General features: G+C 41.4%; 1 protein-coding gene across 2 annotated transcripts in view; it reads right to left on the bottom strand.

Moving 5' to 3' along the window:
- Positions 1-5138: 5138 nt before the first annotated feature.
- Positions 5139-15000, bottom strand: part of LOC138004300 (NPC intracellular cholesterol transporter 1-like) — a 38337-nt gene continuing 28475 nt past the window's right edge. Inside the window, exons 12-16 of one of the 2 annotated variants that reach the window (XM_068850774.1) lie at positions 13795-13995; positions 11997-12154; positions 8695-8808; positions 8098-8172; positions 5139-6186 (exon numbers count right to left, since the gene is read on the bottom strand). In XM_068850774.1, coding sequence (XP_068706875.1) covers positions 5980-6186; positions 8098-8172; positions 8695-8808; positions 11997-12154; positions 13795-13995 — 755 coding nt within the window. In that variant the 3' untranslated portion in view covers positions 5139-5979. Of the gene's footprint in view, positions 7501-8097; positions 8173-8694; positions 8809-11996; positions 12155-13794; positions 13996-15000 lie in introns of both variants that reach the window. The other variant, XM_068850775.1, reaches the window with a different exon arrangement.

The following is a 15000-nucleotide window of genomic DNA, read 5'->3' on the forward strand; positions in this document are numbered from 1 at the left end:
GTTGAACGATGTGGGAGACTGGAAGTTTCCAAAATGGCGGCGAGCATCGGCCTTATGACCTCTGGGTAATCTGTAATTCAAATGACTCATCCCGATTCGGAAACACTCAGAACTTAGAAGAGTTTTATCAGCAAATCAGTCCCTACATTTTGCAATGTTTGCCCTTAAATACAACAGAACGTGGAATTGTGGAAAAAAAAAAATTAATGAGTGTGGCATTAACATTTGTTGTGTTCACGAATTCATGACCTGTGTATTTTAAAAGTAGAAATAAATTCTACTGCCAACGTCAGTACATAAAAGTCCTGTGTGAATTTTCTGTGGACATTAAAATTTAAAGTGTGTTTAAAGGGTGCTTTGCCCATCAAGAGCGGGGGATTTTCCATGCAATGATGCCCCGCTTGGGGAGGTTTGAAGTCCACTTTGCCAGCTGCCCAAATCCATGTCCCCGCTAATCCCCGGCCTGGGGGAGGCGGGGATTTACATTGACTGGTGCATAAATTCGCAAAAACTGGCTCGCTGTTCAACTCACAATTCACCGTACAATTTCTCACTCACATGTCATTGCCTTATTTGGAAACTAAAGCGCACGCGATCAATGTCACATAACAACAACGACTATGGGGGGGAGGGCTAAGTCTATTACTCTCGCACACTCCCTGGAAGCCGACGATGTGCTCATTTTACCCCCCTCTTTCCATTAGAACTCCGTTTTAAGGGTATTTAAAGCTACTTAGGCTACTCTGAAAGGAAAGAAGTCGAAACAAGGATGCGAGATCCGGGAATCGAACTTGGGGCCTTATGCACCAAGGCCGCGCACTAACCGACTAAGCCATCCTTGCTCCGGTCTCCATACCTTTCGGAATTAGCAGGCCTCAGGAGCAAACGTAACTTTCGGATAGTTAAAATGCATGAGTAATGAAGACGAAAATTATTAAGGATAATGGAAATTTATTCTGTCTTGCCACCATTATTCATAATTATTCGGGATCACCGCTTGTACAACCTAATAGAGCACCAAGTTGTCCCGTCTTCACGACGCTTGCGGGAACAAGGCTCTCTTTCAATGATTTCCAAGCTCTTTCAGTTCCTTCTTTATAAGCCGCCTTTTTAGTAAAATTCTATGAATCAACCCGCCCTGATAGGCCTTGAAACCCTTTGATCTGATCTTCATTCATTCCAGTTATAATTAAATTTCAACCTGCAACCTGCAAAACACTGAAAACATACCTGCCGGTATTTAAGACCTTGCCCGGCTGCAGGGCATATAGCCACATGCAGCGTTTTTGAAAAGCACAATAAGTGTGTTATCATAAAACAACGAGACAAAGTGGTAAATATACGCCGAAACAGAATTTCATTCACAAGTTCGCCGGAATGTGCCAAGGGCAGATATTCTGTTACAGAGTACACAGATAGGCAATGACGTCTCTACGCTCTTTGGCTTTCTTTATTCCGGCAAAAACCATTTTGGTGCCGGGAATAAATTTCTTGGGATTTTGTAGAAAAGCATCCAAAGTTTCCTCGTTCCATGTTATATCCTTGGTCTTCATTGCATCTGAGTACGAATACCCAGCTGCCGTTCCAGCTCGTCTGCCGCATACCCCAGAAAGATGCGGACCGGTTTTATGTCTCTTTTCACTTTCAGCATGACATTGTGCTGCCATTTGAATAAAAATCTTTCTTCCCCTCCCCGGGTCACCAAAGTGCGTATGGACGACTTCGATAAATTTTGCAACTGAGCCTTTGCCCAGTTGTGAGTTGTAATGTTGTTTCCAGTAATTGAACATTGTCTGGGATCTGACTCGGAACATTTTTGTACTTCAATCTTGCGGCGATTTTTGAATACAGCGGCCTGCGCAACTCACTGTAGCGGACATGAATCCAGTCTATACCCCATTCTTCTTTAATCAAACGATGCGCTTGTCGTAAGTTTGGATGACTAACTGTATCCTTCGTATCAATAAAACCAACTTCATCAACTTGCCAAATTCCTCCGTGATACCCGTGACGATATGTACGGGGATCACGACCGAAGTTTGACTCAACCAAAGCGGTTTTTACCAGCAGCCCTTTCGTTGACCCAAGTACATTTTCAACGCGCTTTGTTGTCTCTCTTACGACCTTTTGGCCAATTCCTCCCGGCGTTGTACCTTGAGCCTTGGCAGAGCTGGCAAAAGCGACAAGCAAAAAAATCAGACGCATGGTCCGAACTCTTTCAACTCATGTAAAAAAACACGTCTGCTGCACAGTCGCAGAAGGCGGTGTCTTCTGACCATTTACATACCTGGCTAATATAACGATAATATCACTGACGTCTCAATCCCTGTTCTGACACAGTTACGTCATTGTCAAGGTAAACAAACAGCAAGGAGCCCACAGTAAAGCGTATCAAATAACGTGTCCGTTGTCCATTGCATTTTCTCGTATTTTATATTGGTACAGAATTTCGCAATTCATTATAGTCGTAGATAGGGCATGATAGGGCATGTTCTCCGAAGGACGGAGAACAATTAAGTATAGAATGGGGCATGATATCTCAAGTAAAGCATCATAATATTTCCTGATCCAAATTCCGGCGTCAGATGTCAACATTCCAAAGGGTCGGACACAATATGAAGCATTACTTGACGCAAAAGAAGGTGAATATTTTTGCATTCTTTGTTTGATAACAATATAAACAAGGTGACACACGCTAACACTATCCCGGTTTAGCCAACACATCACGCATGCGCACAGCCATTTCACCCGGTCAATTTGCAGCCATGGACAACTATTTCGGCCTTTTGGGCCTCATCAGCATGGCGTAAACAACAAATTTGGCGGGTGTTTTTAGCGTTTCTTTAAGTGGCAGCTTCACATGTGGTACGCTGGGTTGGGAACAGCAAAACTGTTCTCCCACGGCAAGCGTGTGGGAAGGTGGATCACATTAAGAGATCGGTGTGTCACGTAAATTAAAAACTGTAACAATAAAAGCAAGGTGACACACGCTAACGCTTTATTGTTGGTTTTTAATTTACGTGACACACCGATCTTTTAATGTGATCCACCTTCCCACTCCGCTTGCCGTGGGAGAACAGTTTTGCTGTTCCCAACCCAGCTTACCACATGTATGGCATGTGAAGCTGCCATTTAAACACTTAAAGAGCTATAAACTCAACTGTCAGGTATTATAGCTACGCCATGCTAATGAGGCCAAAGAGGCTGGAACAGGGGCCCGTTTCTCGGGAGTCACAATTCCCTTTGTATCTCAAGAACAGAGATGAGTTAAGTCGTCAAACTTCACAGTTATTTTTCTTTCTGTTACCTTGAAAACACGTTAAAAGATCGGCTTTCCATAACAAGCGGTTGGAAGTTTCACAAATAGCTTTTCGGGACTTTCGAGAAACGGGCCCCAGCTGTCTATGGCTGCTAATTGACCGGGTGAAATGGTTGTGCGCATGCGTGATGTGTTGACCACACCAGGGAATTCACTGGCGAAAAATGTCTGATTGGTCGAGGCCTTGTCATGTTAGAGTGTGTAACGCGTAGTGGTGGGTAAGTATCTCGAAATATTTCTTCTAGGGGTAGGTGAACCTGCTGGCCTTCAGAGAACAAACTGGGAAATGTCGCTGACCTACTCCCCTAAAGATAATCTGTGATCGATATCCGAAATCGTCGACGGGGAGAGAAGGGTAAGTCGCGTGTCTCGTACGTTCTTAGCGGATCAGTCCGTCATTTTGATGTCGCTTTGCTGTGGAAGTTCACATTGTACGGACGGACGTACTGGCTGTACAACAATTTTGTGAGAGGTAAAGAAATTTCGTTAGGCATGAAAGGGAAGTTTTGGTGCTTCTATTTTATCTCGAGGGAATTTACCTGTCTACTTTACAACAACAAGCACATTTATAGCAACTTAATTACTATATGAGCCTTTGGCTTACTCCAGGGTCTGTAAGGGGTTTAGCGTGATCCGTGAATTGACCCCCAAAAAGAGCGTGAATCGGGAACACTGAAGAAATACAGTCGTGATTCGTAAATAATATATTAGCCGTGACGCGTGAGCCTTTAAAGTTGTTGTGCGTGAATAGAGATTTCTGCCGTTATAATGTCGTGAACATCAGGCAACCTTACAATAATTGTACATGTCATTGTTACGTAACGTAATTTTATACCATTGTCATATTCCGTGCTTGACCTCTGTGACTCAGTTGTACTTGACGTGAACTGAGATACGACATGTTGTAATCACCGTCCAGGTCACTGCCAATCAGGGGTTGGTTCGGTGAAAAATGAAAAGCTGCCTGTCAAATTTGTAACACGTGTTCACGTCCTGGTCGCCCGGACGTTTTCACATGCTAACATTCCGGAATAAGGATACGTGGAGTGATATTTAAAACGGTATGTTTGGCGCGTCTCGAAGCAGCAAGGGTAATAAAAATATGTTTAAAATAGCATTTTACGAGATGTTTGACAATTTTAATGTGAATCTCCGTAAAACGAAGGATTTTTAACTTATATTCCATATATTCCTATTCCGGAATACGGTCAATCGAACGCACCTTAAGTCTGGCAAATAATGTTGAAACAAATCTCGTTGCTCAACGCTCTGGTTTTGGGTCACCGAGGGTTTTGGGTTACTTTCAAAAGGTAAAACAATGACCTGCAACGAGTGACCTGTGTATAAGACCCGCCGTTTCATCCTAACTGCGCATAGTTTCTTAACCAAAACCCTCAATTTGGCTAACCCTAGGCCTAAGGTTGGTATTTAGGCCTAGGGTAAGCCAAATTGGCCGCCATTATAATATTCTTTTGTTTTTATTCCAATTAGTTCTTGATGCCTCGTTCTTAAGCTCAAAATTCAAAAGAATATTTTACCTTGGACGAGGCATCAAGGTCTAATTTGAATCAAAACAAAACAATATCTAAATGAAGCCATTTTGAAAGAAGGTGTTAAGAGTAGTGGTTGGGTGAAGAACGCTCCTAATCCACTAGCCTGGGTTCGACATGCAATTTGGACATTTTTTTTCTTCTTTATTAAAGAAAACGCATAACAGAAAAATAATTTTAAGTGTCGTTGAAATGGCAACGACCGTTTACGAAACGGAAATTCGCGGCGCCCCAAAAGTATCTTAGTTAAACCATAAAATCACGCAAGATCAACAAAAATGCCTACAGTCAGCATTGCTTTATTATTAAAAAGTTCAAGAAATAACAGTGAGCCGATAATTATTATTACAACAGTCCTTCTCAAGTTCATACTTAAGTCGATATACTTACATACTTCATTTGCTTCATTCTATTCATTTTAAATAACATTTTCAAGATACAAGAACCCTGCATAGCGGGCTATAATGGGTAGTAAATAAAGCAAAACGTCTACACTCGGATAAATTCAAATAATTCTCTCTCGATTTCTGACACAATGTTGGTCTTGCGACGAGGAAGAGGGCAAACAGGGTTCAAAACTTTGGCCCGTTGGCGAGTCATTTGCATGTGGATTACTTTCGTGAAGTTCAGCGAACCTTTGACATTTCATTCAAATCCTTTTAATGAAAAAACTATCGAGTTGCCGTGAAATTTACAGCGTGCAATACGTCGTGCCAGTGTCGTTAGATTAATAACTTAAATCCGTTTTCGAAAGTACTAAAACTACGGAAATCCGTCACTTCGTCTAACAGTTACAGAGGTTTAAATTCGACCAGGCCCTCACAAATTCTCTGTAATTTAAACTGTGTTTGCCTCCGAAGCCACCAAGACGTCAAAACCGTGAGAGAGGGAGAGGGGCTTTTAAACCTAACCCTTTGACTCCAAGGATTGATCAGTATGTAGATTCACCCCTCCATTTCAATGCACCATTCAGGGAGACAAGTATTGAGAATGAAGATAATTATTAGCTTAAGGATACACAACAGCAAATTCTCCCGACCAGCCAACGAAGAAATGTACGGAAGTAGTTAAGAGAATGAACTTTACAACATGGGAGTCGAAGGATATATATCATTGAATACAAGGATCGCTTGAGCCAAGAAGCGGTCGTCTCTCCTCTGTGCCATCCAAGAAGTAAGGTTTCCTTGAAGTTTCCGGGCGAGGCATTAACGTGACGCGCGAAGAAGGGCCGACGTAGCTCAAGAGAACGGGTAAAAAAATGAGTCCGTGAAACGCTCCAATCAATACAACGCCGAGATACATGCGAAAGTAGAATACCTAAGCCAAAAAAGTACGTACTACTGTTAGTATGTTAAAGCCGTTTTTCCTGTCACATGCGCAGTGGCCATCTTTTGACATGAATTGCGACTGCTACATTAGTCATTGGCTGTGAAAAAACCTCCCAACACTTTTTCAGCCAATGGGAAGCAAAAACGAACACCATTCAGAACATAAACGCGACCATGTACCCGCGCTTAAACAAGTGTATTGTCACTTGACCATGTACGGGTATTCGAAGGAATCGTGCCCTTGAATTGTGTTCGTTCTACTTGTGCTTGAAATGGAGAGAAAGTTCGTTCAGTGAACGTGAAATTGCAATTTTTACTGTCGTTTTCAACGACGACGACGACGTCCTAAATCAGAAACTTAACATTCTTCCTCTAGAATGTTCGACGTCGCGTGGATTGGCGAACGATTCTTAACTTAAAGGAACCTCCACCCTTACTACAGAACAAGCCTTAGCTGGTGGAAATAGTGTTTATCAGTGAATGCGTTCAAAATTTTTTTAACGCGTTTTTACCAGGAAAAATGAATTTTACAATCGGCGCGGCCATCTTGAACAATTGAAACGTGTTACGGTTACCTCATTTTTCTGACAAAAAGAGCTTCTGTATAACCGTTACACGTCACAATTATTCAAGATGGCGGCATCCGGGAAATTTGAAAACAAAAATAGGAGATTCTGAAACTTATTTATTTCGGAAACAAACGCTTTATTTGAAATTTTAAACGAGATTTCACTGTAAAGGTTATTTCCGGTGATTTCAAATTGGTTTTTTTGTTGGAGTGGAGGCTCTCTTCAATTTCCGTGCCTGCTATGAAGGAAAGTGTGCCGTACTTAAGTAGTAAAGTTTAAAATGCTTCGACAAAGGGCCGCCTTGATAAGAATAAATAAGCGCTCAAGGCGGCACTTAATCGAGACAATATAACAAGCCTGAACGGTCAGAAAAAAAATTCTTTGTGATTTTTAGCATAACGGCGTCAATTCGCCAAGGTTCCAAATCTGAATCACCAACTCAGTCATTTCTTTAAATTGTGAGCATCCCATGCTAAAAAATAGTTTCGACAGCCAACTTTCCATTGCGCACATGGCACGAAGGTTTGCTGTTATATTAATTTAGATTAAGGTTGTTGATTGTTTAGTAGGGGAGTCCGCTCATTCACTGTCGATCTGTCTGTTGTATTTTCCGGGGTTGTGGGCGTGGCTTTGCGGGGCGGTGGCCCGATGTAACTCAAGAGAACGGGTAGAAACAACAAGCCATGTAGAGCCCCTAAAACTACTATGCCGACATACATACGGAAGTAGAAAACCTGAAAAAAATTAAAGCAGAGAACAACGTTGGTTTTTTTCAACTCGCGATTTCGAGAAAGAAATGACGACGTATGGACGTAGGCAAAGTATAAAATGCAAAGAGTCACAATACGGGCTCTGATGATCAACGACAAAGCCGCTCTTCAATTTAAATCATTTGGGTTTCTTGTTTATAAACACATTCCTGCATTAAAGGTAATTAAAGAAACGAATATTTCTGTAAATTACCTTCGACATCTTTTATCGTGAATGCCAGGAACCCAAGACTCGGAGCCTACATACTGGGCCTTTGTCACGGCATTTTTCACAGACCGATCTATTTTTTTAGACTACCTTAAAAAAACAGCTGTTCGGGTTCGGTGACCCTATGACGTCAGGTTAGTTTCTTGTAATTGGTCATCGGGCTCCTGAGGGAGTCTCATTCGCGGGAACGTCAATCTAAAAATAAATCGATCTGTGAAAACGCCGTGACACGAACACAATGGATTTGTGCGCTCCGGGTCATGGGTTCCTGTGAATGCTTTATGTTTCGAGGATGATATATCAAACAAAATTATGTTAAAGGCCACTAAGAGTGCGATAAAATGAATACCAACCTGAAATATTTGGGATTTAGAGAAATAAAGCACCAAGATTCCTGAAAATTTTGTGAGTGTAATTCCACTCAACACCTGAAAGACAAAGAAACAGCAATGTTAAATGCAAGTTACTATGTAAGCTTTCGGACTCAAGGAGAAAGCACAAGAATATCTTGGGACCTGGCTCCGCAGTGGAAGGGGCTGAAAACAGAGCGAAGAGCAAAGTGAGACGAGCGGGATATCGAACAAGGAGAGAGGCGCCCTCAATTAGCTTTGCTCGCCAATCTTAATAGTCTGCCCTCAGCTTGTTACGACAAGAATAGTTGGTTTAGACCATGACGACATAGCCACCATGTTGGGTAACGCAAACGAAAGATCTCTTAAGCCATCTGCATGATAGTGTCGTCAAAATACTCTTTTATTCAGATTTTCCTTCTCACGAGAGAATAAAGAATTTAGGGTCCATACAACGGATCCCTTCTTTCGTTCCACGATTCCCTCAGTGTCTCAAAACTATTTGCGAAAATCGCTTCAAATTGTCTCTAGAACTAAAAATTGCCGAGGTGAAATTGTGTCTTGAAAATCAGGAACCTTAATCCTCGTAACACTACTTACCGAACTTCCCATCTTTGCCAAGGCTTCTTTGGCTCTTTCTATCTTGCAATGATGTGGGTTTACTGCAAAAGCCCGTGCAATGTGGGAGCAAAATTCTACCGAAATACCAATAGCCTGTGGAGAAGAATGTTTGAGTGATTTTTTTTCCCGCTGATTTAACTTTTACAACCGAGCCGTACTACTCGTTACTTGAAGGGAGGAACCGACGTTAAAGATAAGATACTAAATCGAAATTTGCATGCAGTCATGCGCTCACGTTTTCCACGTCTTAAGTTGAGATTTGGTCGTTCACGTCGCAGAAATGCTGAGAACGGTAACGCACTGTTCGTGCAGAGAAAAATTATTCGTTTGCTCACTTAAAGTGCAACTGTGACCAAATAAAGCATTATTTGTTTTCTTCGTGTTTTTACAATGTTTGAAAGCTAATAAGTACACATGCCAAGCCTGACATCGAAATTCCTCCTTGAAGCCGTGTTATTCTCCAGTGGTAATGACGAACGCATTTTACGCAGTTTTGGACAGCCATTTTAAAGGAACTGCTTCGTCAGGTTGGTCTGAATTTTCAAGTTTCAAGTCTAAACACTAACTTCGGGCTCAAAAATCTCGGTTAAAAAGCTTCGATTTTCGTCACAGTTGCACTTTAAATACTATCATTGGCTTTCACGTAACGCAGGTATCACACAAATAAAAGAGATATTGTACAAAGGTAATAAATAAACAGCGTGTTAACGTTTTAGGGCTGTGCGATATTCCAAACTCGAGTTATTCGGCAAAGGGTATCTCTCAACATTATACTGTTTGGTATGGAGACTCCATGTTGGTGTCCCTCGAAGGGGCAACAACATTGCGGCCGGAAACCAATGGAAACATCTGGAGTTTAATTTGGCTCTCTCAAAACATTTTTCTCTCTGCTGTCGGTGTCCCTCAAAGGGGCAACGACATTGCGGTCGGAAACCAATGGAAACATCTGGAGTTTAATTTGGCTCTCTCAAAACATTTTTCTCTCTGCTGTCGGTGTCCCTCAAAGGGGCAACAACATTGCGGCCGGAAACCAATGGAAACATCTGGAGTTTAATTTGGCTCTCTCAAAACATTTTTCTCTCTGCGAAACTTGAAAACATTCGCATGGACACTTCTCTTAACATATGGGTTATTCAGAACTCGAAAACACAAGGCAAATCGATGTTTTCGTGTACCTCACATGTTCTCAGAAGCAATCCAGATGTCACGCAAAGTAACAAAAGAAAGAACTTCAAAACAAAGCATGCTACCGAGCTGAAAACAGGCCAACAGATATATCTTTAAAATGTATTTTACTCGATGAAGGTAAAAGCTCAAAATTTCTAATTTTTGTTTTTTTCTGACGTCAAGTGAAAACCAAGAATTGTTTAGCGACGTTCCTCTTTGGCTTCGCCATCAGAAGCTCTTTAAGCCTGGTTTTCACTATCGACGCATGCACAAGAGCAAGCATAAGTAGATTATGTTAGTGAAAATAAACGTCGACATAAGCATCAAAATCACCCACGGCTTCCGCCATTTTGTTCAAATCCTAAGACGAGGAGAATCTGGAAAGAGCGCTTTAACTGGCCGGACGTGGAAAATTTCCTTGTGCTTATGCTGCATTTCGTCGTCACATGACGCAAGTGAACGCAAGCATAAACGCAAGGACAAGGAAAAGAAAAAAAAAGATCCTTACGCTATTGGTTATCTTCTCCAAGAAAAGGTGTGTTTTGTGCAGGGTCATGGCCAAAAATACGGACAAAAACATGAAACAAAGGAACTTGTCCAGTTTCATTACCATCTCCATGCATTAACTATGATGCATCGCAAGTGAAAACCTAACCATGTAACTCGAAACCTAGGTGAAAACCTAGATATAATCCGTCTGCGCAACAGCTACCAAAGGCTTGTTCTGATAGCTCGCAGTTTTACAAGGATTTCTGTACCCCTGTGTGATTGGCTAGCATCTTACGCACTCTGTGATTGGACATTTACTCACTCAACAAATCACGCAATCCTTTTATTTTAATGAAACGTTGGAAAGAGAGTTCAAAGCCCCAAAGGATCCGTTTTAAATTGATTGGCTCCTGAGCAGGAAAACTCGCTGCGGCAATTTCTTGTATGTAGCAATATAGTTGTTAACGTGAAAATCCGAAAACCGTGAACACTGGAAATGTAGACGAAATGTTATTGTGTTTCAAGAAAAAGCCAATCTAGCGTGAGAAAACTAAACCGAAACCAGTAAAGGTAATTAGTTTGTGGTTTCATGTCGCTTCTGATTGGTTGCTGCACAATGGGAAATGTCAAAATCAAATCGAGGTCTTAGTTTTTTCCTATCCGCACGGGCTACGGCAAATATTTGATTTCTATTTGTTTGCAATCCATCGCCAAGACAAATTCAACCTCACAATTTTGGCAAGTGCGTCGAACTGTTTCCATCTCTTTGCAAGCAATACTCTTTCATGATTCTTTTCTATAACGCGACGACATAAATTGCAATAAACAAAATAATTAAACATCGCCTTTTGCTGTCGAAATCCAAAGCACGTTTCCTGTCATGCAAATAACGGATGTTTGAATTGTCAAGTAAGTGAACGTCGTATCACAAAGCGCGTAAGAGTCTATCCAATTAGAAAGGGATACAGAAATCCCTGTAAACTCTGAACAAGCTTTTGGAAGCCGTTGCGTAGACTGACTACACCGGTGGATTAGTCTGTCTGCGACGCAGGCTAATGAAAACCAGGCTTTAGGGTCTCTCATCTTCCTTCAACAATTTTTATCACTACACTAAAATGCAAATTGACGTAGCCATTTTTTTCTTTCATTCACATACCGATAAATGAAAGAAATGTATATCTGCAATTCGGTTTAAAGACGAAAGATGAAAGTGATCCTCATATTTAACTGGGCCTTTAAAGCGCGAGGAGCACTTTAAACTGCACTTCAAATATACATTTCTTTCATTCGTCCTTTAACGGAACACAAGAGCCCAACCAATTGACCTGCTCTAAATAGAGCGTTTCCACTCACGTGACCAGCAGCCATGTTGGATTACTGAAACAAAAGAAAGCATTTGCAAAAAAATTCCCGGAGGATTAGTTTGCTTCACCATCATGGACGCCATTCCTTTGTTTTGGAACACCAACATGGCCGCCGTGACGTCATTTAAAAACGCTCTATTGTGTGCCTTTACAGCTCAGATAGTAGAGCACAGCTGATGGGGTTCGAATCTCTTTGAAGCCGCATGAATTTTTCAATTTTTCAGCTACATGCGAGGATCACTCCATCTATATCCCACATACCATTACGAGATTGACCAAGGACACAGCATTTAGAGATATGTTCCAAACGAACATCAAGCCGATCAAGTCAACGACGATAAGAGACACAGTGAATGTTACGATCAACGCGATGCTAAAGTTGAATCCCAGGAGAAGGAAGGTCACCACAAAGATGGCACCTGAAAGAAAATTTCAAAAACAGAATACTTACTCACAACAATCCTGGCAAAATTAACTCTTCGGAGGAGAAAGTCTATACTTCGTTGCTTTATTCATACTTAGAAGAAGGTTTGAACCCAGGAGTTTCATACCTCGATGGAATTTGGTCGTCCTGGTTAAAGGAGTGACTGACGTTTCGACAACCTGAGCGGAAGTCATCTTTATAGTCAAGTGTCCGTTGGAAATTCAAACGAATGTAGTGATGCTCTGGTCTGTGCTGTCACTGGCAGTTGGTAAAGTAATGTGATTGGTTGTGAGGATGGTGAGTAGCTTTCCAACTACCAATCACAACACAGACCAGAGCATCACTACATTCGTTTGAATTTCCTACGGACTCTTGACTCTGAAGAAGACTTCCGCTCAGGTTGTCGAAACGTCAGTCACTGTCAACGTTCCTTCTCAGGACTCTATTCATACTCGTAAAATTTAGAGAATACTTTTACCTACTTAAAGAAACATGAACCTAATTTTATGGCATAGAGTCCACTCACGCAAAGGAGCACTCAGATTTTTTCCGAGTATCCCCGAGTCACCACCGATAAAAATATCTCTTCGGTCATTTTCCGAGGTTAACATTTCACCATCTCCTGCACTTTAATTTGCCAGAATGCACTATTCAGACAATTTCAATTTTAGCAGCCAGGCGAGAAAATTGTGGTCATTGAACATAAACCTAGTTTCGTGGCCTACAGTACCTCCCACGAGTCTCTTATAGCTCAGTGGTAGAGCATCCGAACTAGTAATCGGAAATGAGGTCGTATCTTTGACTCCTGCAAAGGAGCACTCGGATTTTTCCGAGTACCCCCGAGTCATCACCGACTGATAACAAAATCTATTCGGTCATTTACCGGAGTTAACAATTCACCATATCCTTCATTGCAATCGGAAGAATGCGATATACGGGAAATTTCAGTTCTAGCAGTAAAGTGGGACCATTGCCACCTGAACCTACATGTAGTAATAGCCTAACTCCCTGCCACGAGTCGCCTATAGCTCAGTCGTAGACCATCCGAACTAGTAATCGGAACTGAGGTCGTAGGTTCGACTCCGAAAAATGAAACACTCGGATTTTTCCGAGTATTCCCAAGTCACCATCGATAAAAGACAAAAAGCTACATTTTTTTCGCTCTTGCCAAAACTTTCTTTACTCATTTTGCAATAAATGTTTCAGCAAGTCTAACATAATTCAGGGTTTTCGATAGCTTTTCAACGTATCGAACTTAATAATGAAACTACCAGTTATTTTCCGATGTAAGGCCGATTGCAAGTGCACTGGGAACGAACCCTAAAGCGAGGTGACTCTTTGTTAGTTTGAAAGATTTATCGCGCGATTGCCTTGCGTTTCTTCAGCCAATGGCTTCCCGAGATACCCAAGTCCGAACAAAAAAAAAAAAAAAAAAAAAAAAAAAAAAAAAAAAAAAAAAAAAAACCGAAGAAAGAATAAAAACAAGACAACTAATCTTACTTTAAAATTTACAGTGTCCAAGTACCGGACGTGATATGATTAACAACGGAACAAAACGTCCGGCCTCAACGATAACCTTCAACACTCCGATATGATTACGGTTTACGGTTAACTGGAAAAAATCAAAGTACTTACCGGCACAATACAAAAGGTTTTGCCAGGTGTCTTCTACAATTGTCAGGTACTGTTCATAGAAAACATAAAACACACTGTATGCAAACACTTGGGCTCCAATGGTATCCGTTATGTTCTTGGCGATCTGCCGTGCACTCTTCAAGGCCTCAGTATATTCAGGTGAAGTTTTCAGGATTGTATGGTATGACATAAAATAAGATGCTGAAAGTATGAAGGAAGTAAAAAGAAAACCTGAGTGATCTTGTGTCTTTAGGCAGAACGGAAGCCAGAAATAAATGTAATATTGAGTCAAGACACAGAGACAAGAAAAAAGATGAATGCATTGACAACCTGTGAACTTCTTCTGCCTCTGTGCGATACTTCAATTGAAGCTATGATCCTCGCAGTTATGAAAGCAATTTTAGCTATTGTGTAGAGAAGCCTGAAAAATTCTGGACTTGAATTCAATGGGGATGGAACCCGTAACCTCATTTTATCGTTGACTGTAGAACCGCTTATTTAAAGAAAGTCAACCAAAACGACCAACAACGTTCTTTAAGGAGCATCCCATCAATATAACCCGGAATCGATTCCTATTGATACTTGGCGTCACATTCGGTTTGAGTTTGTTGGTTCTCTACTCTGATCCGAGAGATTTTTCTCCGGGTACTACGGTTTTCCACTCTCCTCAAAATACAATCGACACTTAAATAAAGTTCGTCGTGGTCGTCGTAACATAATTATTTTCGGGAGCTTGAAGTGTATAGAGCGGTTTTCAATTGAGTGTCGAAAGTAATTAGCGAATGGCTTTGGTTTTGCATTACTTAACTCGGTGATTGGTTCAAAGCACTCGTGCCACTTTTTCAACCAATCAGAAGTGAAACCAAAACCAATCGTAGCTCGCGCGTGAACATTTTCCCGCGCTTTGTGTCGGCTACGTGTAACTACTTCGATGTCTGATTGGTTTACTGGACTGTCTCCGTCCTTTTTGATTGACCAAAGTAATTTCTTTGGTTTTGGTTTTACGACACTCGATTGAAACTCGCTCTTTTACGGATTCTTTAAAATTTATTCAAGTGAAACACCACGGTTTTCTGAGATAAAAACAGCCAGAAAAAATTCCATACCGCCTTTTATTTATGCCTTTCAGCCTTTTAGAAATGGGAATGTCCACTTCCGTGGGGTACAAAACCGCGGTATTAGGGAGCCTGGGAATAGCAGGCCAGT

The sequence above is a fragment of the Montipora foliosa genome, chromosome 5 (genome assembly GCF_036669935.1).
Source record: "Montipora foliosa isolate CH-2021 chromosome 5, ASM3666993v2, whole genome shotgun sequence".
NCBI classification, from domain to species: domain Eukaryota; kingdom Metazoa; phylum Cnidaria; class Anthozoa; order Scleractinia; family Acroporidae; genus Montipora; species Montipora foliosa.